This window comes from Loxodonta africana, chromosome 13 (assembly GCF_030014295.1).
Source record: "Loxodonta africana isolate mLoxAfr1 chromosome 13, mLoxAfr1.hap2, whole genome shotgun sequence".
NCBI lineage: Eukaryota > Metazoa > Chordata > Mammalia > Proboscidea > Elephantidae > Loxodonta > Loxodonta africana.
In genome coordinates, this window is record NC_087354.1 from 69,533,610 (window position 1) to 69,555,044 (window position 21,435).

At 41.5% G+C, this 21,435-nt stretch overlaps 1 protein-coding gene across 5 annotated transcripts in view; it reads left to right on the top strand.

Moving 5' to 3' along the window:
- Positions 1–21,435, top strand: part of ARHGAP10 (Rho GTPase activating protein 10) — a 366,346-nt gene that overhangs the window by 248,252 nt on the left and 96,659 nt on the right. For all 5 annotated transcript variants that reach the window (XM_023557138.2, XM_003417542.4, XM_023557137.2 and 2 more), the window contains 2 exons: positions 989–1,094; positions 2,660–2,819. In XM_023557138.2, the coding sequence (XP_023412906.1) occupies positions 989–1,094; positions 2,660–2,819 (266 nt within the window). The remainder of the gene's footprint in view (positions 1–988; positions 1,095–2,659; positions 2,820–21,435) is intronic.

The window sequence follows — 21,435 nt, forward strand, 5'->3', positions numbered from 1 at the left end:
CCAACCAGCAATGTCCAAGCGTTCCAGTTTCTCCACAGCCTCGCCAACATTTGTTACTTTCAATTTTTCCGATAATAGCCATCCTACTGTGTGTGAAGTGGTATCCTTGCTTTATTTTTAGTGACTCTAATTTAGAAGCCCACAAAAAAAAAAATAAATAATGAAGCCCACAGTGAAGACTTAATCTTCAAAGTGGCCCTCACAGTCTCAGTCTGCCTTCCTGTAAGCTTGAGGTGACAATTCCAAATAGGCTTGGCTTTCTCTCGTGCTGTTTGCTAATGTGGAACGTACCTCTTACCCCCTCAGCTCTGCCTTTCCTTGAAATTTTCCCCATTGCTCAGGGCCCAATTCAGATATTCTCCTTTATGTGAGATCCCTCCTGAGCCTCTCTGGCCAGCTCTATGTGAACCCCTAAAACAATTTATAGTTCCTTTTCCTGTTACAGTAAACTGAACACCTAATTCCCAGCAGTCATTTTTTTTTTTTTTGACTTTCCTGAAGACTAGCATAATCTTTAGTAATGAGCATATCATTGATTTGTTTGATGATTTTCTATCAAGAACACAATAAAGGGAACATTGGTTACGTTGTTAATGAGAGTCAGGGATGATAATTAATTCCAGAGTCACAGGGATAAAGGTAATAGCCTATCTGCTGACTTCATTTGCAGTCCATTGTGAGGCTGTGATGCAGTGATCTGAAGTGCAGCATGCTGGAAGGAGAAGTGGTGGCAGCTCTCTGCTCCTAAATATCAACCAGGGAAATGCAATAGTTGTAGCTACACTGAAATTACCACACGGGGAGGCATTTTTTTTTTAGCAGGTTATTAATAGGGAGAAAGATGTTTCCCCCCCCCCATTTTAAAGGTGGCAAAATATGTTTCAATTTTCTGCATTTGGAGCTGTTGAACAGATAAGCTGTTATAATTTGTTTTTAGGAATATTAGACTTTTGAGTATTCAACTATTTTCTTTTCTTTTTCTTAAAAGAAAGTGGAAGCCCAGAATCTCGTGTTAATGCTATCCATTTCTTGGTACACAAACTGCCAGAGAAAAATAAAGAAATGTTGGATATTTTGGTGAAACACTTAACAAAGTAAGTCTGTTTTTTTCTTCATTTTGCTGTAGGTGATATGTAATGTTCTTGGATCTGGAACGGTTGGAACCGGGGCTGTATATATGTATGTAATGCCAGGGACTGAACGTGGAAACACAGGCTGGACATATTTGACTCACTGTGTGTGTTTTGGACAGAGTGTTGAAATGTGATACTTTTATGAAGTCATATAATTATTTGCTTAACATCATTGCCAGAAACTCAGGGTTTTATTTGAAGTGAAGGAAGAGAATTTTATACATTTTCCCATATATATAGATTCTGGAAATACGATTATAAGTCTGTTAGCAAATTTAGCTTGGTTTCACACCTACCTAGCTCTGAGTTTGAACGTGTCCTTTAAGTTTGTTTAACCCCATAATAGGTAGTTATTTCATAGGATCCTGCCCCTTTAAAAAGCAAGCAAAATTAACAATCCAGTGGAGAAATTATTCCTTTCTTCAAATATACCCCCTCCACCCCCCCCAAAAAAAATCCATTGCCGCCAAGTTGATTTTGACTCACAGCGACCCTGTAGTGCAGAGTAGAGCTGTCCCCATGGCAGCAGACTGCCACATCTTTCTTCCGAGGAGTAGCTGGTGGGTTTGAACCACCGACCTTTTGGTTAACAGCCCAGCATTTAACCACTTTGCCACCAGGGCTTCTCTTCATATATGAATGACTCTCAAGTCATCAGAATTATAGAATTTTAGAGGTGAGAGGAATCTTAGGAACCCTATATTTTAGAACCTTTATTTTACATAAATAGAAAATGAAGACCAGAAGATATCATGACTTGCCCACATTCCTGCTATATTCTTTCATTGAAACAATGTATATTTATTGACTTTTTTTTTAAGGTACTGGTGAATACATAGATAAAGTCACTGCCTTCATGAAGCTTATGTTCTAAGGGGGAAAAAAGATAATAAAATATAAAATTTCAGATGATGATGAGTGAAAATAGAAACCATAAAGTGAGGGGATAGAGAATGCATGTTGGGTGTGGAATTATAAGAGGATTATTATGGAAGATCTCTTTGAGGTGAGACATTTGAGTTGAGACCTGACTTAAGTGAGCAGGGCTGCTGTGGACAGTCTTCCAGGTTGTTCACTGCACAATGCTACTGGGATAATGGGATGAGTGCAGGTGCTCTGGCCGAGTTCTGCATACCTGTGAAGCTAATTCTTAGACAAAGACATCATGCAGTCCTTGGAAACAAGGGTATGATAATCTGGGGGAAGGAAGGAGCTTTCTGAGTTGAGGGGGAACAATAAATGAAGGGCTTTAGGAGGAACAAGCTTAGCATGTTCATTGAATTATTAAGGAAGCCAGTGTGGCTGGAGTAGGGCATTAAAGGAAGAGAAGAAGAAATGTAATCAGTGTCCTCCTCATGTAGGCACTTGTCAGGCCCAGTCATTTCAGAACTACATATTGAGGACAAATAGAATCTCTTGACTCCTTCCTTTTTGGAAAATGTAATGTTGCAGAATGCTGTACATTCCCACAATTATCACCTGGCTTTTAACTAGAAACTATTTTTTTTTTTTCTCATCAAAATTAGTGTTTCAAATCACTCCAAGCAGAACCTCATGACTGTGGCAAATTTAGGAGTGGTGTTCGGGCCAACTCTGATGAGGCCACAGGAAGAAACCGTGGCTGCCATCATGGATTTGAAGTTTCAGAACATTGTCGTGGAAATCTTAATTGAAAACCATGAAAAGGTAAATTTTTTTTTTTTCGTTTTCTTTCTAAGAGATTTCTACTTTTGGCTTGTCAGTATGTGATGCACAATTCTCTAAGATTTCCTCACTCTGTCCCCCCCTTGAAAAGGTTTTATTTCATGATAACGAGCTTGGTTCTGATAAGTTCTCATTGGGCTTCTTCTGATGAAGTTCCGTAAACCAGAAGCTTACTTGGTGTTCTGTTAACTCACTGGTCCAAGGAAGAAACATTTACTCAAGGTGTAAATGAATGCTGCGAATGTTTAGAATTTTTGCTGCCTTCCTCATTACTCTTGGATTCTTCATGCAAATTCCATTTCTGTGACACAGGAAAAATGTGTGTGTCGATTTGTGTTACCACAATTCTGGACTCTTGATCAGTTTAGGGCTTTGCATCTTCAAAAAAAAAGGGCAAGTGAGGAAAATAAAGTTGACGGGAAAGGAGTTGAGGACCGTAAGCATCACTGAGGGTGGGGTCTGGGAGCAACAGTCCTCTGAGACCTGCTGTTCAGGGTTCGCCTCTATTGGTAGGTACTTTTAGAGGTAGCCCTGCCTTGTGGTTTCTTTCTGTTTGGGCTCACCTGACATGGATGGCAGGTAAAGAAGAGGCAGTCTGGCAAGGGCAAACTCCTCATAGCAGGCGTGGGCACTGCCTCTGGGGGGCGGGGGCACACACTCTCCTGGGCTTGGGTGTGCAGTTGAATGTACTTTGAATCAGGTGATTCCTTGTCAGTGGTGAACATAAACCACTTTAGTGTACTCTGCCCAGCCACCATTACAAGGTCTAGAAATAAGTACTGTTTGTCATTGTCACCTTGTAGTCTGTTTCCCAAAATACTGTTATTTTCTCCTTTATCGTTGGAGAACCATTCTCCTTCTGTGCTCGGTGGTTATAAAAATGATCATCTCCATGTGTCATTCCCCTCCCTGCCAACGGGAAAGGTTTATTCTACCTACATACCCTCCTATTTTCACATATAAAGGTGCTATTGTCCTTGTGTGCCATCACGCCAATTTTGACCCCATGGGACAGAATAGAACTGCCCCATAGGGTTTTCTAGACTGTTATCTTTATGGGAGCAGATTGCCAGTCTTTTCTTCTGCAGAGCTCCCTGTGAGTTTGACCCCCTGAACTTTTGGTTAGCCATTGTGCCTCCTGGGCTCCTACGTGTAAGGGTACACCCGGTGCTGTTGAGTCGATTTCGACTTATAACGACCCTATAGAACAGAGTAGAACTGCCCCATAGGGCTTCCAAGGAACGGCTGTAGGATATGATCTGCCGACCTTTTGGTTAGCAGCCAAGCACTTAACCACTGTGCCACCAGGGCTCCAGTCTAAGCACAGTGAGGGGTAAATTATAAATAAAACACTTCACATAAAAGAGTGAATAACTGTCTCCCGAACTCCCGGGAATCTGTCCCTATTAACCTAAATAACTGGGAAATATTTTTTAAGGAGGTTGGGTTTTCTAGGCTTCTTATATTGTATTGCCAATTTATTTCTGGTATGAAGGAAATGGGAAGGGAGAGGATTTCATTTTACTTGGACCCACAATCAACACCCATGGAAGCAGCAGTCAGGAAATCAACAGACACGTTGCATTGGGCAAACCTGCTGCAAAAGACCTCTTTAAAGTGTTAAAAAGCAAAGATATGTCCTTGAAGACAAAGGTGTGCCTGACCCAAGCTGTGGTGTTTTCAATCGTCTCATATGCATGCGAAAGCTAGACGATAAATAAGTAAGACTGAAGAAGAATTGACGCCTTTGAATTGTGGTGTCGAAGAAGAATATTGAATGTACCATGGACTGCCAAAAGAACGAACACATCTGTCTTGGAAAAAGTACAATCAGAATGTTCCTCAGAAGCGAGGATGGCAAGACTACGTCTCACATACTTTGGACATATTACCAGGAGGGATCAGTCCCTGGAGAAGGACATCATGCTTGGTAGAGGGTCAGTGAAAAAGAGGAAGACTGTCCACGAGGTGGATTGACACAGTGTCTGCAGCAATGGGATTAAGCATAACGACGATTGTGGGGATGGCGAATGACCCTGCAGTATTTCTTTCTGTTGTACATAGTGTCGCTATGAGTCAGAACATACTCGACGGCACCTAACAATAACAGGTAGCCACTTAAAAGATCCACATAGGTGATTCTGATGGTTTGCCAGGGTTGAAAATTACAGATCTAGAGCAGAGATCAGAAAACTTTTTCTGTAAAGGTCTAGAAAGTAAGTATTTTTCACTTTGTAGGCCATACAGTGTTTATAGCAACTACTCAGTTCTGTCATTGTAGCATGGAGACAGCCACGACCACTTGCCATTGAGTCGATTCTGACTCATGGTAGTCCCATGTGTTACATGGTAGAACTGTACTGCATAGGGTTTTCAAGGCTGTGACCTTTTGGAAGTGGATCACCAGGACTCACTTCCAAGGCACCTCTGGGTGGACTTGAACCTACAACTTTTCAGTTAGTAGCCCAGTACCTAACCATTTGCACCACTCAGGGACTCCAAAAACAGCTATAGGCATTACAGAAATGAACAGGTGTGCCTGTGTGGTTGCCATCAATTGGAGTAAAACTCCCTTCAGCCTCATTTACTCTCCTGCCAAGATGAATGACCACCATCATGTTGCCTGTTTTTTTAGGGTTTAGAGTGGAATCTGGGTCTGTTCCTTGGAAGGGAATTTAGCACAGTAGTCACAAATTCAGGCTCCATAATCAGACTGCCTAGACAAAGTCCTAGCTCCCCAACATACTTCGTAGCTTTGTTGTGAATGTTAATTAGATAATACAGGTAACGTAGGTAGCACAGTGCTTGATACATGGTAAGAGCTCAGTAGATGTTAGCTGCTCTAAGCATCTACCGGGCGCAAGCTAAAGTACCTCAAGGAAGGGATGAGGAGGGGTCGCCTTTTGGGGTTGGGTTGACCCTTTAGCTTAGGGCATTGCCTCTGGGAGCTGTAGGGTAGCAAGAGACACCAGGCTGTGAATGAGAAGAGATCGTTGATGGAGATCTAATACTGAGTGTTCGTGGCTTGTACTCCTGCAGTTTTGCAGTTGGCTCATGGTATGTGACTGTCTGCAGAACACTGGAGGACTTAAAGGAGGAGACTGAACGTTAACGTTCAAAAGGAATGATTTAATTTTAGGAAAGTGATTGACTTGTGAAATATATAAAGTACTGCCAATTTATAAGATTCTTCTCTTTCTCTACTAAGAGCTTGAGAGAGCTTCATGCTGGAATGTGGGAGAAGGTTCTGTTAATATATGAGGGGTTTTTGTTGATAATAGTTAAAACAAAAACTGAGTATTTCTTTTGCTGGCATTAGTTCTGACTTGTGGCTGCTTGTGTTTAGACTCAGAATCTTAAGAAGCTGGTTCCCATTCAGTATAGCTGACCTTCGTTTATAAGTGGGGATTGGATGGTTTGTGGAGGACATAGGGTAAAAAAGGTTTGGGGATGTTCCTGCAGTGCTTTTTGCTCAGAGGAACTACCTCTATTTGCCTCCTCTTTCCCATGGCCCTCATCCTCAAATAAAGCTTCTGTCTATTAGAAAAATGAAGAAGATAGCTCAGGAATAAAGATACACCTTTACTATTAAGCAAGAAAATAAATATAGTTTAAAGAAACATGTTCATTTGTTAGGGCTGTGCTTCTTAACCTTTTTGGGATCACAAACCTCTGAAAAGTTGACAGAAGCTTTTGACTCTTTCCCCAGAAAAGCACCCATCTCCCCACCCCCCAGCATTGTGCTGATGATCTCAGGGACTCACGTGCCTGCCTCCATGAATCTGTTTGGGGATGCCAGGTTAAGGATCCCTGACATAAAATGTGAACTGTCTTTATTATTTGTTTCTCTTTAATCAAGGAAATACATGAATTTTTCAAAATACATCAGACTATTTCAAGAACTTAGATTTTTTTCTTTCTCATTTTGTTAACTGTAGATCAGGACCTTGTTAATCACTTTTCTCACTTCTGCCTGTAAGATAGGGAATTTAAAAATGGTTAAAAGTGCTTGGTCATTCATTTGCTTATTAGAAGAATTTTTTGTTTGCTTTTGAGATCCCATTATGTGCCAAGCATGTATCAGGTGCTGAAATGTGGAGCTGAATGTTCCAACCCCTCTTGGAAAGCAGGCCACAGTCTGAAGGTAGAAGTGTGTTTTGGGACCTGTCTTCAATAGTACTATTCCTATCTATGTGCTGTGTAATTTATTTATTTATTGTTGTCTTTCTCCCTGCCAGAGCTTAAGCTCCTTGAGGACAGGAATCTTTTTTATTCACTTAGAATAATACTGGGTACGTATTGTTATTGTCAGGTGTGACTCATGACAACCCCATGCACAACAGAATGAAATGTTGCCCAGTCTTGCACCATCTTCACAGTTGCTGGTATACTGTAGTCCATTTTGGGGGTCACTGTGTATTTTGAGTGGCTTCCAACCTAGGGGGCTCATCTTCCAGCACTATATCAGGCAATATTCTGTTGTGGTAGGGTTTTCTATGGGTGATTTTCTGGGAAGATCACCGGGCCTTTCTCCCTAGTCTGTCTTAGATGGAAGCTCCACTGAATCCTGTCTACCATGGGTGACCCTGCTGGTATTTGAAATATGTATGGCATAGCTTCCAGTATCACAGCAACATACAAGCTGCCACAGTACAAAAAATGGGCAGTCAGGTGGTAATGGGACATATTAGATGCTCAGTTAATATTTATAGAATGAATTCAGTAGATTTTGAAGGGGTTGAGGAGTGAGAAAGAAACAGGCAAACAGATGAAGTCCCTTTAAGCAAAGCACTGTAGGATCGTCATTTCTTGGGTTCAGTTGCATTTGCTATTGGTTACAGCAGTTCTTGTTTTTAATTTTTATTGTACTTTAAGTGAAAGTTTACAAATCAGGTCAGTTTCTCATACAAAAATTTGTATGCACCTTGCAATGTACTCCTAGTTGCTTTCCCCCTAATGAGACAGCACACTGCTTCTCTCCACCCTGTATTCCCTCCATCCATTCAGCCAACTTCTGCCCTCCTCTGCCTTCTCATCTCCCCTCCAGACAGGAGCTGCCCACATAGTGTCATGTGTCTACTTGAGCTGAGAAGCTCACTCCTCACCAGCATCATTTTCTATCTTATAGCCCAGTCCAATCCCTGTCTAGAGCAGTTCTTAAAGAGCCCTGGTGGTACACATGGTTAAGTGCTTGGCTGCTAACCTAAAGGCTGGAAGTTTGAACTCACCTAGCGGCTTCATGGGAGAAAGACGTGACCTGCTTCTGTAAAGGTTACAGCTAGGAAAATTCTTTGGGACAGTTCTACTCTGACACATGGATTGCTATAAGCTGGAATCGACTCCGTGGTACCTAACAACAACAAACAGCTGTTCCCACTGAAAAGTTAAACTTAAAACCTGGTCAGGAATTTTCTTTACCAGTTTGGTAAAAGCAGCTTGTTTACTCATTTTAGAAGGTTTTTTTATTTTTGGGGCGTCCGATGGTAGATTTTTGCCTCCTTTTCATAGGGTCACTATGAGTTAGAATCAACTCAACAGCAACGGGTTTGGTTTTTGGTTGGTTTATGGTCCTGTCAAGCAACATTGAACCTCATTAGTATGTACTATGCCACCCAGACAGCTTCATGGAAAGATGGCTACTATTCATTTTTAGAAAGAAAGATAATTAAGACTACAAGCTCTGAAATAATGTTATAATAGCCCAACTATCATTCCGTTAAATCCCAGTTAAACCAAAAAACCAAACCTGTTGCTGTCAAGTCGATTTCGACTCATAGCGACCCTATAGGACAGAGTAGAACTGCCCCATAGGGTTTCCAAGGAGCACCTGGTGGATTAGAACTGCCGACTTTTGGTTAGCAGCCGTAGCTCTTAACCACCAGGGTTTCCAAAATCCTAATTAGAGAACTTTTATGCAATTTATCTGTGTGAAAAGTACTGGCCCTGGGTCTTGCACTTGGCTAAAAGGGTCTCAATTTAATGCTGCACCTTTCTGTTTTCTTCCCTTATTTGAAGCTGGGAAGACAAGTACAGGAGATTTTCTGTTGGGAAGCAGATGCTGCCACTTTCACCTCGGTAATAAATCTTACAGGAATTTTCAAGCGGCGCTGGTGAGGCAGCTGTAATAGTGAGAGCAGATAGAAGTGAGCCTGCACTCAGAGATGGTGCTTTATAGAGTTAAGTAGTGGGTTTTCAATTTTCTTTCTCTTCTTTTTTGTGGTGAGATAGTGCTGTGACTTACAACTGATCTTAAAGTACCAAGGTTTCTGGTCAAGAGAAGGGGAGACAGGACATGGAGTTTCCCATTCTTTACCACATGCGTGGCTTTAGGTTTGGGAGGGGAGGGTTGCATTTGGGGAGGGGGTGCTGTTAGCTTGGCTTAGTTCACCTTTCTGAGGACTTAATTTCCCCATTACTTCTTCTCTTGAGTTTCTTCCTTGTACACTTTCATTCTCACTCCTAGCTCTTTGTTCAGCTCAGCTGGCCTTGGCTCCAGAGTCCACACTCTGCTGTGAGGAAGGACATTTCTACTGGCAAAGGTGGTTGTGCAGAAAAACTTCATATGGACGTACGTACCCACGTTACCACAGGTTCCCAGACAGCTGACCTGTATAAACCACCCAAAGGTTTGATCCCAAAGTGGTGAGGGAAGGTTATAACTCCTCTTGGTAAAAGTTTGAGGATGAAGAGAAAAAGAGAGAGGGAGTAAGGATAGGAAAGGATAAGAAGAACAGTCTATGAAAGAGGGAAAAAGTTACAACAATGGACAGGGAGACAAAGAGGAGAAAAATGGAGAAGAGGCCTACTTAGTGTCTGTGAAGGAGAATAGCGAGAAAAAAGATGACAGTAGAAGGAAGACATTTTCTTTTCCTCAGTTACTTATTTTTCCTCCCCAGGAATGTGGAGAATGTTGACCCTAAGTAGGAAAATCACTAAAGCAGAAGAGGCCTTTAAACATATAATTAAAGCAAAATAGCCCTAGATTAATTTTGGAGTTAGAAAAAGACCTCTGGTTTAATCTGCCTTGGAGATCACATTTTATCCTCGCCTCCTTGCTGTTTTTATAAAGACCATATGTATTTTATAGGAAACTTAATCCATATGTTTTGGCTTCATTTACACATAATGCATTAAGATGTTGTTTTAAAAGATGTGCTTATGGGCCAAAAATATGATCAAGGTCTTTCTTCCCTTGCAAACCAGAAAATTGCTTTACCCAGGTGGAAAAGGGTATTATGAAGTTTCCAAGGATTTTCAGATTGGGACTGTATCTAGAATTGGTGAGTGCAGCATAACTTTTGTATGTAACAAGGTATACTTGTTATGCATTAATTCAGTGCATTTCAATGGGTGCTTGCTATGAGCCAGACATGGTGTGAAACTTGGGGGAAGTGAAGACAGTGAGTCCAGTAGGGGGAAGAAGAAATGTCCAGAAGTAACTTCAAGGTATGCAGGGAGTGAGTGCTCACACAGAGATGTGGAGAAAGCTGCTAAGAGACTTGAGAGTTTACATACAGCCCGTCTGTGGGAAATCTGGAAAGTTTCCTGAGTAGGTGGTTTGAATAGGTTTTGAGAACAGCGATTGAACAGGTGGAGATGCTTTAAGAGGACATTTCAGATGTAGAAGAACATGTAATTAGAGAGGCACAAAGGAGTTCTGGGAACTCAACTCAAGTTGGAACATGGGCGAGAGGCATGAGGTGGGATTGGAGAAGGATTAGTGCCAATTGTGGGCAGGTTTAGAATGCCATGTTTGAACTTCAGGTGCCAGGAGTTCTCATGGCTTTCAGGTAAACTGCTTCAGCAAACTTAATCTGAGGGCAGTGGTTGAAATAGAAAGAAGAGGGGAAGAAGACCAGGTAAGAAGTCACATGGCATGGATTAAGGGCACAGCAGTGAGAATGGATGGAAAGTGTCATCTTGTGAGGCTGAACAGGCAAAATCCAAGAATGGATTTGTGGTGCAACTCAGAGGAAGGTGTTATAAATGGTCCTGAGGATTCGATCCTGGGGGAATATGGTTGTCATTAAGAAAAGGAAGGAAAAAAATGATTTTGGGGCAGGAGTAAGATAAATTCAGTTTGTAAGGCGGCTAACCAAAGGGTCCGCAGTTCAAATCCGCCAGGTGCTCCTTGGAAACTCTATGGGGCAGTTCTACTCTGTCCTACAGGGGCACTATGAGTCGGAATCAACTCAACGGCAGTGGGTTTTTGGGTGGGTTAAACTACTAAAATGTAGTTGTTGTCTAGATGTCCAGCAAGATATGTCTGGCAGACACTGGGTATGTGGGGCTCAATCTTGTGAGAGAATTTAGGGGTAAAAGGTATAAAAGAAGCTGTAGTCAAAGATATGAAATTGGCCCAAGAACGTATTTACTGAATGCTCATTTTGTGGTATGCTTTTAGTCTACTATATAGAGTATCTGTCTCATATAATCCCAAATGTGTGTGTATACACTGGACATATATATTTTATATATTACATATATTTATATATATGTTAAAAATACATATAAAATCTCTATTGCATATGTATATAATACTATCCATATGAGCGAGTGTGTGTACAAAACCCCTAAACCCATTAAAAAACCCATTGCCGTTGAGTCGATTCCAACCCATACTGACCCTATAGGACAGAGCAGAACGTTTCCAAGGAGCGTCTGGTGGATTCGAACTGCTGGCCTTTTGGTTAACAGCCGAGTTCTTAACTACTACACCACCAGGGTTTCCACAAAACCCCTATTGCACATATTATCCTTGTATATATATGAGAAAACTGAAGGGAAAGAGATTAACTTGCTCATGAACGCACCTAGTAAGTGACAGCACTTGGGTTTGAACTAAGGATTGTCTGATTTGAAAGCCTTTGCTTCTCATCACTAAGAGAAAAGCAAGAACAATATTGTTGGGGAGTCCTGAGGTTTTATGAGTTGGTGATAAAAAAGAGGAGCCAAAAGAATCCCAGACAAGTTCAGTGTCAGTGTCATCGAGAGGCATTGTCAGTGATGCCAGATGCTGCCACGAGATGGGAGAGAAGGAGGACCAGCAGGTGGCCTGTGCTCTCTTTTAGGGTAAAATTTCTGTTGAGAGCAAAAGGTGAAATCAACTTGTAAGGGCTTAGATGAGTGAGTGTTCAGGAATGGATGACAGTAGGCATAGATTTACTGTGTGTTTTTCTCTTATGACAGAAGCGTATAGCCAGAGAAAACGTCAGAACAGATGTGGGAGGGAAGTAAAGAACAGAGTGTGACTGTTAGTGCTGAGATCCGTACAGCCGCTGTTAGCTGCCATAGAGTCCGCTCCGACTCACGGCGGCCTCCTGTACAATGGAAGAAAACATTGCCTGATCCCATATCAGTCCCATAATCACCAGTGTATTCGAGTTCATCATTGCAGTTGTTGTGCCAATCCATCTCACCAAGGATCTCCTAACCCCTCGTTGGCACTCTGTTCACCAAACATGATGTCCTCTCTAATGACTGATCCCCCCTGATGACGTGTCCAAAGCAAGTGAGTCAGACAGTGTTCTGTTGTGATCTGTAAGGTTTTCGTTGGCTAATTTTTGGAAATAGATCGCTGGGCCTCTCTTACTAGTCTCGTAGTCTGGAAGCGCTTCTGAAGCCTGTCCGCCATTGGTGACGCTGCTGGTATTTGAAGTACCGGTGGCGTAGCTTTCAGCATCAGAGCAACATGTACGCCACCGTAATATGACAAACTGACAGAAGGGTGGTGGTACAGCTAATCACTCTCAAATTCTAATTATCTTGCAGTTCATATCTGAGGTAGGGGACCTCTTTTAAGGAACTTAAAACAGGTATATAAAGAACACGCTTGGGGGATATAGGGTCTACGTAGATTGAGCTCATTCTGCTATTTTACACGTTTTTAATATTGTAAACATTTTTGTTCATAATGTGACTTCCTCCGTACCCCTAGCTGTTCAAGGGCCCTTGATGATTCTGCAGAGCATTCGAGAATCATCGAAGAAAACATTAATAGCAACCTGGTTTTCATTAAATCTGTTGCCTTATATTAATACTTTAAAAATTGGCAATTCATGTGACGTAAGATATATAATGTAACTCTCAACCAAATCACTTTATTCTGATAATCACTTTTGGATAAATGAAATTTCATTATTATTTTTGCCTTGTTACGAATTTTAATTGGATTTTAAATGTGATAAGTATGACGTTCGCTTTGTGTAGTGCTTCATCTGCCTATGATGTTTTGGTGCTTCTCTGGTGTCAGTCTGTCATGAAATTTTTTGTAGGATTAGCTGGACCCCAGGTGCCAAGAGGCAATCACATTTTATTTACATAAAATTTTTCCTTGATGAGGATTCTTATAACTTTGTCAAAATGAGCATTTTCACCTTTGAAATGGGGACTGGCGGCCTGTGTCACATTTTTCCTTGTCTAAAATGGAAGCCGTTTGTGAAGGTCATGCCTTTGGAAAGGGCTGATGTTCCACGTTCCTGCTCAGAGGTTCCATGGGTACATTTTGTTATATCCCTGTTTGCCACACAAGTTGCAGAGTCCCAGAATAGCTAATATCCTCCCCTTACAGAAGAAACTAGAAAGAGTAAAGGTGAGAAGGGCATATGTTTTTCATCAGGTGTCCACCGTAATCACCAGGATATTAAATTACATGTACTCATAAAGAGTATAAAACTGTGCATTGCATTACCCTTGTTAACCTTGGGACCAGCCATCTAACATATGCCTGGCCTGTTTGTGCCAGAAGCTAGGAAGATGCATCCCTACTCCCAAAGTAAATGGTGGAATAGATTCTCTGTTTAGTCCTACCTTGCTGTTGTCCCAACAGCAGCCACATGTGGACTGTTTCTGATAAGGGACAGGCCACTGGTCCATTTCCATTGCTGCGGAAACATCACACATGCTAGCCCTCTTCTCACTGTTGGTCCCTGTCATCCTATAAAGGAGAGCCAGGTGAGTAGTATGCAAACCACTTTCCCCCGAGTGTAAGGAACCTTCCAGTCTTAGAGCATGTTTGTCATTTAATGGGAAAATAAGTCTCTTAAAAAAAAAATCCAGCCTGAAATCCTCTTCATTTAGCTTTGCTGGCACTGGCTTGCTAGGCAGCAACAGTTTTCATGTGAGAGAAAAAGAAATGTCTTTAAACCAGAACAACAACAACAACAATCAAACTCCAAACTTTATGTCTGCCCGAGTAGTGACTGTTCAATGCAGAAGTCAATATCCCACAGCAAGAATGTTTGACAATTTTGAGGTGTTTCCCCCCGCCCCCTCCCCCCCGCCCAGTTTTCACGAATGTCAGCCTCTTTGGCACTGCCATGAAAACTCGCTTTACTGCTATATTTTTTTCTCAACAGGGCCTAGTATTTTCTAGAGTGTTCATAAAGAGCCTTTATAGCACAGAAAATTTCTCTGTTTTCCTTAAGCTATGCCATCGGAAGTCTCTGTGTGTGATATAAAGTAGCTCCGTAAATGGTGGATAGTCTTTTTCCCTGGGGACCAGAGTGGCTTGATAAGAGAACATCTGGGAGACAAGAGTTTTTCACTCTGCAGCATTAAGTGCCCAGTACATGCAGAGCAAGGAGTTCTATGGTACAATGGTTAAGTGCTTTGCTGCTAACTGAAAGATTGGCGGTTCAAACCCACGCAGTGACTCCCTAGGAGAAAGACTAGGTGCTCTGCTTCTGTAAAGATTAAACAACAAAAAACAAATCCATTGCCATTTCTACTTATAGCAACCCCATAGGACAGAGTAGAACTACCCCATAGGACAGAGTAGAACTGCCCTATAGGGTTTCCAAGGCTGTAATCTTTACAAAGCAGACTGCCTCATCTTTTTCCTGTGGGGTGGCTGGTAGGTTCAAACCGTCGACCTTTCAGTTAGCAGCAGAGTGCTTAACCACTGCACCAGAAAACCCCATGGAACAGTTCTACTCTGTCACATGGGGTTGCTATGAGTTGAAATTGACTTGATGACACCTAACAACAACACATACAAAGCGCTCAGGCTGTCTCTGGTAATTGAAGGTCTGCGATATAGAAGGGAAAGTAGATTTATTCTTTGTTGTCTAAGAAAGCATACTCAGTGTAAGTGAGTAGAACTTGCCAGGGGGTGAGTTTTTTTCCCAAAGGATGGAAGAATTGCATAATGGTATTAATAATGAGAGTGTGTTCATGTTAGGCACGGCTTGTGGCATGTAGGGAAGAGTTGGAATAAAGTTAGCAGATGTGTGAGGCCCTGGCCACTCTGAAAGTCTCTGCCCAAAGTTTCTGGAGATGCAAAGATGGAAAGATAGGCTCTCAGAGCCTAGCTTATTGCCTGGAACTTGGAATTAAATCAGTGTTTCTAGAATGAATAATTATGATGAGGAATATGATCCTTTGGTTCATCCTATTTGTTTGCTGTTTATATTCTCAGCAGCAGTAGGGTATTTATGAGTCAGAATTGACTCGACAGCAATGGGTTTGGTTTCTTGGTTTTTATATAAGAATCAAAGGGTAGGGGGCTGGAGAGAAGGAACCGTCAGATAGATGCCTTTCCATCAGTGAACCTGCTAATGTGGGGTACCTGGCTTTTGCATGAATGTGGTGCCTACTTTTTTTTTTCTTTTAAAATAAAGATATCAGCTTTCAGAGCTGTCTCTTTTTCTCCATATCTTTCAGAATATATTATATATGATAATTATATAATAGTAATTATAAAGGTTAATATCAGTAGGGGGACAATTATGTTCCCAGCACTAGGCTCCATTCCTTGTATGACATGTTATCGAAAGGCTGAAATACTCTGTAATGATCCCTGGTGGTGCAATGGGTAAGTGCTTGGCTGCTAACTTAAAGGTCGACCATTCAAACCCAGAAGCCACTCCTCAAGAGAAAGATGTGGCAGTCTGCTTATGTAAAGATTACAGTGTTGGAAATCCTATGGGGCAGTTCTACTCTGTCCTGCAGGGTTACCGTGAGTCAGGATCAACTCGTTGGTTTAAATAGGCAGTGTCCTATAGGTTCGCTATGAGTCGGAATCAACTCTATGGCAGTGGGTTTGGTTGGTTTTTTTATATCATAATGTAGCCAAGTGAGCTCTAAAATAAACCTCCTTAGGTTGGAATCTCAGCTCCACCAAGTTGTGTGATGTTGGGCAGCCTATTTAATTTCATTGTATGTCAACTTCCTCATTTGTAAAATAGGAATAATTAAAGTACCTACCTAATGTTGTAAGGATGAAGTAAGCAAATCTATGTAAGATTCTAATATCACCGCTCCTTTACTAGTGAGAAAAATGAAGCTCAGTGAGGTTCAATACTTGCTTAAGGTCATAGGACTAGACAGTGGCTGAGCTGGGATTTAAACCCGGTCTGTTTTTAAGCCTATCCATTAACTCCTACATTGTTGCTGTCTGATGTTGTGTGTATAAATATACACATTTTGCATTTGTATTTGAAGGGGATAAAGGGGTTGAATGACGATTATAAGAATGCAAAATCCTCTCAAATGGCTTTTTTTCTCCCTTCACGTTGCTTTCAGTTTGCTGTCTCGAGCGTGACATACACCCTACTTCTTAGAGACATTCTCTGATTGGCTCATCGTCATTGTTAAGCCTCTCAGATTCACTTTTGTTAGAAGTTTTGGCTAAGCTGTAGTTATTATCATCATCCTCGTCTTCATCGCCCTCAATGTAATTTGTATATATACTAACAGTATCCCTAACATTTCTTAAGCACTCAAATGCTCTGTTACTTTACATCATGATCTTGTTTAATCTCCTGCTCAACAACCTTTGGAGGCAGATATTATTATTACTATTGTCATTTTGCAAATGAGAAAACTGGGGCTTAGGTTAAGAAATTTCCCAGGGTCATATAGCTGGTGAGTGACAGGGCTGAGATTCAAACCCAGGACTGTCTGGCTGTGCAGGTGGGGCTCTTAAGCCCTAGACTATACTGCTACTCCTTCAGTTCTCAGTATCTTTAACCAAAAGGCTTTTTTTCCTTCATTGTCACTGTCCCACAGGCTGGGTGACTAAAATCTGATCCTTAGAAACAGCAGATAGAGAATATTTGTGGATTGAACTAAATCACTGAAAATAGAATATTATGATAAGTTTCAAATATATTTTCAGAAATTCTAAAATTACACAAAATAGTATAAGTGGGAAAATATACACAGGAAGCATCATTTCAGTAATATCTTAAGAGCTGATTTTTCTAAAATGTAAGCAAGAGTACTGAGAATAAACTATATGCTTTTACTTATCAAAACTTGGAATGAAAAATGATAGAAGGTTATACAAGTACTCTATGTGTATTGTTGAAGCATGTACTATAATAATATTTGCGTCAAACTAGTATACTTCCAGAAATAGCTTTTTTTTTTTTCTTTTCCCTGGAAACATTTCCTGCTACTTCATAAGCAAGCAGGGGAGGGAGAGCGAGTGTTGTTTTACTTCCCTCTGGGTCCCTCCTCAGTCTATATTGCCCCATAATCATTTAGTATGAGTATGTCCTACACGACAGCACAGCCCTCAGAACTGCTAACTGTGGGGACGGACCCCTCCAGCCACTTTTGTAAGACTTGGTGCTGCTCCTTGCTAGATCCGGCTCCTAAGACCTGGGTCGAACATCGACAGAAGAGTAGCAAAAGATGTTGAAGGGCAAGGGCTTTGTTATTATACACATGTACCATAATTAAAAAAAAAAAATAGTAAAACAAAAACCCCAGAAATGTGCTCTGGAGGAGGAAAATAGCCACAAATGGGGATGGCTATGTGCCCTGTGTGTGAATTAGCAGACCAGTATTCTTAGTTTAGTCAAAATCAAATTAACTCAAAATTATATTCAAGTATTCTTTATGTTATGAGAATGAATTATGGATTTGAGTCACTCTAAAATGCAAAAGAAATGTTAACAAATGTGTTGTGATTTTTGAGAAAGAAAATGGAAAGCTTAGAGAAAGGGCCATAATCTAAGACTAAAACCAAACCTGTTGCTGTTGAGTCAATTCCGACTCATAGCAACCCTGTAGGACAAAGTAGAGCTGCCCCATAGGGTTTCTAAGGAGTGACTGGTGGGTTTGAACTGCTGACCTTTTGATTAGCAGCCAAGCTCTTAACCACTGTTCCACCAGGGCTCCAGGGCCATATTAGCATAGGTATACTTAAAGGCAGAAATAATAATAAGTTTCTGTTGTATAGTTTTAATCATATTTATATTGCCCAATAATGGATTTGGCCTTTATAATTAATAATAAAAACCAAAGTTCACTGGGAATTATTTTTTAAAAAGTAGCCTGTCTGGACTCTGGGCTGAGTCAGATTCTCTCTTCTAGAAATTTAGAACTGGGATATGGAGAAACCAAGCCAGATAACTGTGAGATTGCACCTGGTGTTGCGGCTAAAGATACCCTGTGAGGGACCCCATACAGGCAGAGCCCAAGAAGGCAGTCTCCTGAGAGAGGATCAGGAACCTTAAAGAGAGATGCAGAGGTGAAAAATTGAGAGTGGCTGCCTTAACTCTTGATGCCCTCATTCAGGGCAGACTTGAGTTCCAGAGTTGCTGCCTTAACTCTTGATGCCCTCATTCAGGGCAGACTTGAGTTCCAGCTCTTTCTACTTCCTGCCGATTCTTTTTAATAAATCCCCTTTTATTTATGTCAGCTTGACAAGGTTTTGGTTACAATCAAATCATCCCACAGACAGCTCCTTTACTCAGTGTGAGAAAATATAGTATGCAAGGTATCTGCAATTTAAAATTTACAGATGTACAGTTCATTTATTGACTTTAACTCAGTTTAGTTAATACCATATTTCCTTCGGCTATCTCCTGCATGTCCTTGACACTGGCATCTGCTTAGGTCCAGTTCTAATGAAAACAGATGATGTATTGCCAACATAGTTTTAGGTGGAAACTGGTCATTTAAAGCCACCCAAACTTGACCCAATTGCTCTAGTTCCATAACATCATGACGACTCATAGTGACCCTAAAGAACACAGTAGATATGCCCCATAGGGTTTCCAAGGCTGTAAATCTCTCCGGAAGCAGATTGCCACATCTTTCTCCCTTGGAGCATCTGGTGAGTTCGAAATGCCAATGCTTTGGTTAGTAGCCAAGTGCTCCTTAACTATATGACTAGAACTTTAACTCTCTTCTTCAGTTTTCTTTTCTTAGACCAAGATTTAAGCCAGAAATAGCTTTCCTTCAACTCCCACTTAATTTCTTTTTTCTAGGCATTTTCCAAGATCTCGGTATCCATTCTGATATACCCGTTTCTTTCCCTCCTGCGTTTTCCCACATCTTCTGGTTCCTTGGACCTCTGGTCTGCCATTATGTCATTAGTTAGCATTTAAAGTCCGCCTGACATTTGACATCTTTTCCCTGTATCTACAGCAATTCTGAAGCTTTATTAGATGATGATCCACTTTGAAAATTTAACAGAGGCTTTGGATCCTGCTCTCAGAAAAGTGTATATTCTACATACATGCAAAAAATGTATATACAACTTCAGGAAGTTTGGAGATTCCCAGGTTAGGAAGCCAGGAACATGTAGAAAGGAAGAGCTGTAGTGTAATCCATGAGCGGTTAAGGACCAGAACATTTCTTCAGCATCAAGCTTTCTTGTCTTTTGCTGTTGACGGCTTCCTGAGGCTTCCAAGTAGGAACTGGGAGGGGAGGAGCAAGGATATCACTCATCCCAGATTCAAAGGTTTATTCCATCAGTGACACTGTGTTGTTCCTATTCTCCACCTAGAGCCAGCCACTGAGGAAACCCAGAATTTCTCAGTTCTGTCATGGCAAGTTTGAGCTCACACTGAAGGACCTTCTGCTTAAAAGGCAAAAGACCACTGCTGTCCATTATTTTGAGATATGATGGTATTAAGGAGCCCTGGTGGCACAGTGGTTAAATGCTCAACTGCTAACTGAAAGGTTGGCAGCTCTAACCTACTAGCTACTCCATGGGAGAAAGATGTGGCAGTCTGCTTCCATAAAGATTACAGCCTTGGAAACCTTATGGGGCAGTTCTACTCTGTCATGTAGGGTCGCTGTGAGTTGGAATCAACTGAATGGCAATGGATTTTTTATGATGATATTGGGCCTTGTGCCTGAGTGAGGTAGAGGGAGGGAATTAACTTGGGAGCAATTGACTTGAAGAAATCTCCTCTGTCCAGGTCAGATCTTCACAGTGCAACCTCGTCTTATTTGAATTATTGAATTTCCTAGAAATCAAAAACATTCTGAGGCACCACTGCTGCACGTAGTTAGTGATAATAACTGATAACTGATCACATGCTAGTTTCTCAGCTCCTGTACCATCAGAACTACTAACATCTTACTTATTCATGAAGGTTTTAAAAATGGCTAAGTTCAGGGTTGACAGTCTTCTGATCTTGCACATTGGGGCATAAGAGTTCTACTTCTGTCCACCACATATTTCCACCAGTTGCTGTTGAGTTGATCCTGACTCATGGTGACTCCATGTGCATCAGAGTAGAATTGTGCTCCATGGGGTTTTCAGTGGCTGATTTTTCAGACATGAATCACCAGGCCTTTCTTCCAAGGCACCTCTGCAGAGACTCAAACCTCCAGCCTTTTGGTTAGCAGCCGAGCGTGTTAACTGTTTGCACCACACAGGGACTGTCTATTCCTACAGTGCTTCCATTAATCCTCCAATTTCCACTATAACTAAAGCCAGAGTAGATAAAATGGTTACTTGATGAAACAGGCCCCTGCAGAATATTTTCCAAACAGAAGACTTCTTATTAAGTCTAGTGCCTTCTACGGGTATGTTGGGTTGGGGGTTCCCCAAACCATCACCAAGTAGTCCTGGTGGTGCAGTGGTTAAGTGCTCAACTGTTAACTGAAAGGTTGGCTGTTTGAATGCACCTGGCAGCTCTGCAGGAGAAAGAACTGGTGTTCTCCTTCTGTAAAGATTAAGATTATAGCCAAGAAAACCCTATGGGGCAGATCTGCGCTGTCATATAGGGTTGCTATGGATTGGAATCAACTTGATGGCACACAACAACAACAAAGACCATCCTCACATTCAGAGATTCACTAGCAGGACTCACAGGACTCAGTATATAGTTGTACTTACAGCTAAGATTTATTGTAGCAATGTAGTAAGGACACACGGCTGGATCATAAGCGAAGAAGACGCAGGTAGGATGTGGAAGGATCCCTGTGCAGGCTTCCTTATGCTTGCTTCCTCCTACGAGGGTCACACAGAGCACCCTCTTCCCCAGGCTACAGAAATACAGCAACGTATCTGCTATGTTTCTGCCCGAGGTCACCCACTAGAGACTCAGGGCCCAAGGTTTTCATCGAGATCTTCTTATGGGTTCAAGAGTTTCCCTCTAAAAGACACGTTGAAGTCCTAACCCCAGGCTATGGAAATACAGCAACGTATCTGCTATGTTTCTGCCCAAGGTCGCCCACTAGAGACTCAGGGCCCAAGGTTTTCATCGAGGTCTTCTTATGGGTTCAAGAGTTTCCCTCTAAAAGACACATTGAAGTCCTAACCCCTATTGCCTGTGAACATGAACTTGTTTGAAAACAGGGTCTTTTAAGATAGAGTAGGGTGGTGGTGTCTTATAAAAGAAGAGAA